Below are 1,451 nucleotides of genomic sequence, written 5' to 3'. Positions count from 1 at the left end.
GATTGGTTGGATCAGTCAAATCTTATTAGCATAGGGCCAAAGGCCAAAGCCAATACGAATACCCGGCCAATCATGGATTGGGTATCGATATTAATAAAATTGGTAATTAAAAAAAAAAAAAAATAGAGAAACCAACTAATCCAGGCCAATATTGGCCCAATCTAGATTGATATCGTATCCATACCAACTCTTTTCTTAAGAAGAATCCAGTCCAGCTTTAATTTTATGGGTAAATCAAAGAAGTCCCGAAAAATGGAACCAAATCATCTCAAGCGCCAGCCCCTCCAACGTGCATCAAACAATTGATAGGCACAGCGTATGTGTCTCATGTCCCAGTCTTGCCAGCCGTCTGATGCTTCTTCTTGTTGTTGAAAGGGTTGACACACTAGAGAGCATCCGGGTCTGGGATGGGATGGGATGGGACCGGACCATGTACACGTGCAACCATGGTTTTAGTGCCAATATTGGAATGGGTATCAGACAGTACCGGATCTTCCATATCAGACAGAAATACCCCTGCTTTTCATAAAAGAGAAAAACAGATATTTGATTTTTTTACCCTCGATTTGTACCCTTCAATGGACATTTGCAAATTTGATACAAATCGTCCGATACGATACTGATACTTAGAAACATGCCCGCAACGCACATGCACAAAGAAAGATTTGAAGCCAAGGAGAACCACAAAAATTCTGAACTCGGTGACTCACCTGTCCTTGGCCGCCTCTAGCGCTCCACCCGCTAGGCATTCCAATCGAGCGGAAATTAGCCCACTCAGTAAGGCTAGCCTTTCCCAAAATGATTGCTCCAGACTTCCTCAGCTTCCTCACAACACCAGCATCGCGTGGAACCACCGATCCCAGCAGCGCATACGACCCGGCCGTCGTGTTGAGCTTGTCCTTACTAGCTATATTGTCCTTGAGCAGTACCGGAATCCCGTGCAGCGCCGGCAACTCCGGTAACCCTCCTTTCAATGTCGCCTTCCGTTCTTCGTCGGCCTTATAAGCCTCACCCAAAGCATCAGGGTTAACCTCGATAACACCTCGGAGGAGAGGGTTAAGCTTGTGAATCTCATGGAGGTAGAACTGAACTACTTTTCTTGAGGTTAGTGAGTTGTGTTTGAAAGCTAATTGGAGGTCTTGTATTGTGGCTTCTTTGATGGTGAAAGCAGAGGAAGTGGAGAGGATTAGGATGAAAAGGGTTGAGGGAAGAAGAAAGGAAAGAGGAATTGAGTGGTACTGGGAAGAAATCATGGTTGGAATGTGGGAATGTTGGTTGATTTGAGGGATTTGGTTTTTGGGCGTTTGCCTTCTAGTTCTAGACTAGTATGACATGGTGAATACGAAAGGATAAAAGTTTCAGTAATGCCCATTATGCTGTCCCCACTTTTGGGCTTTGCAATGCCTATCAACAAAGACATCAATCCAATCCACACCAGGAATCTAAATCTA

At 44.7% G+C, this 1,451-nt stretch overlaps 1 protein-coding gene across 1 annotated transcript; it reads right to left on the bottom strand.

Annotated features, from left to right (window-relative positions):
- Positions 1 to 151: 151 nt before the first annotated feature.
- LOC122081606 (probable amidase At4g34880) lies at positions 152 to 1,451 on the bottom strand. Its single transcript, XM_042648788.1, has one exon. It carries the CDS (start codon positions 1,251 to 1,253, stop codon positions 627 to 629), a length of 627 nt encoding a protein of 208 aa, XP_042504722.1. The 5' UTR covers positions 1,254 to 1,451; the 3' UTR covers positions 152 to 626.

The sequence above is a fragment of the Macadamia integrifolia genome, chromosome 6 (assembly GCF_013358625.1).
Source record: "Macadamia integrifolia cultivar HAES 741 chromosome 6, SCU_Mint_v3, whole genome shotgun sequence".
Taxonomy (NCBI): Eukaryota; Viridiplantae; Streptophyta; class Magnoliopsida; order Proteales; family Proteaceae; genus Macadamia; species Macadamia integrifolia.
This window is presented reverse-complemented; position numbering and strand designations above follow the sequence as displayed.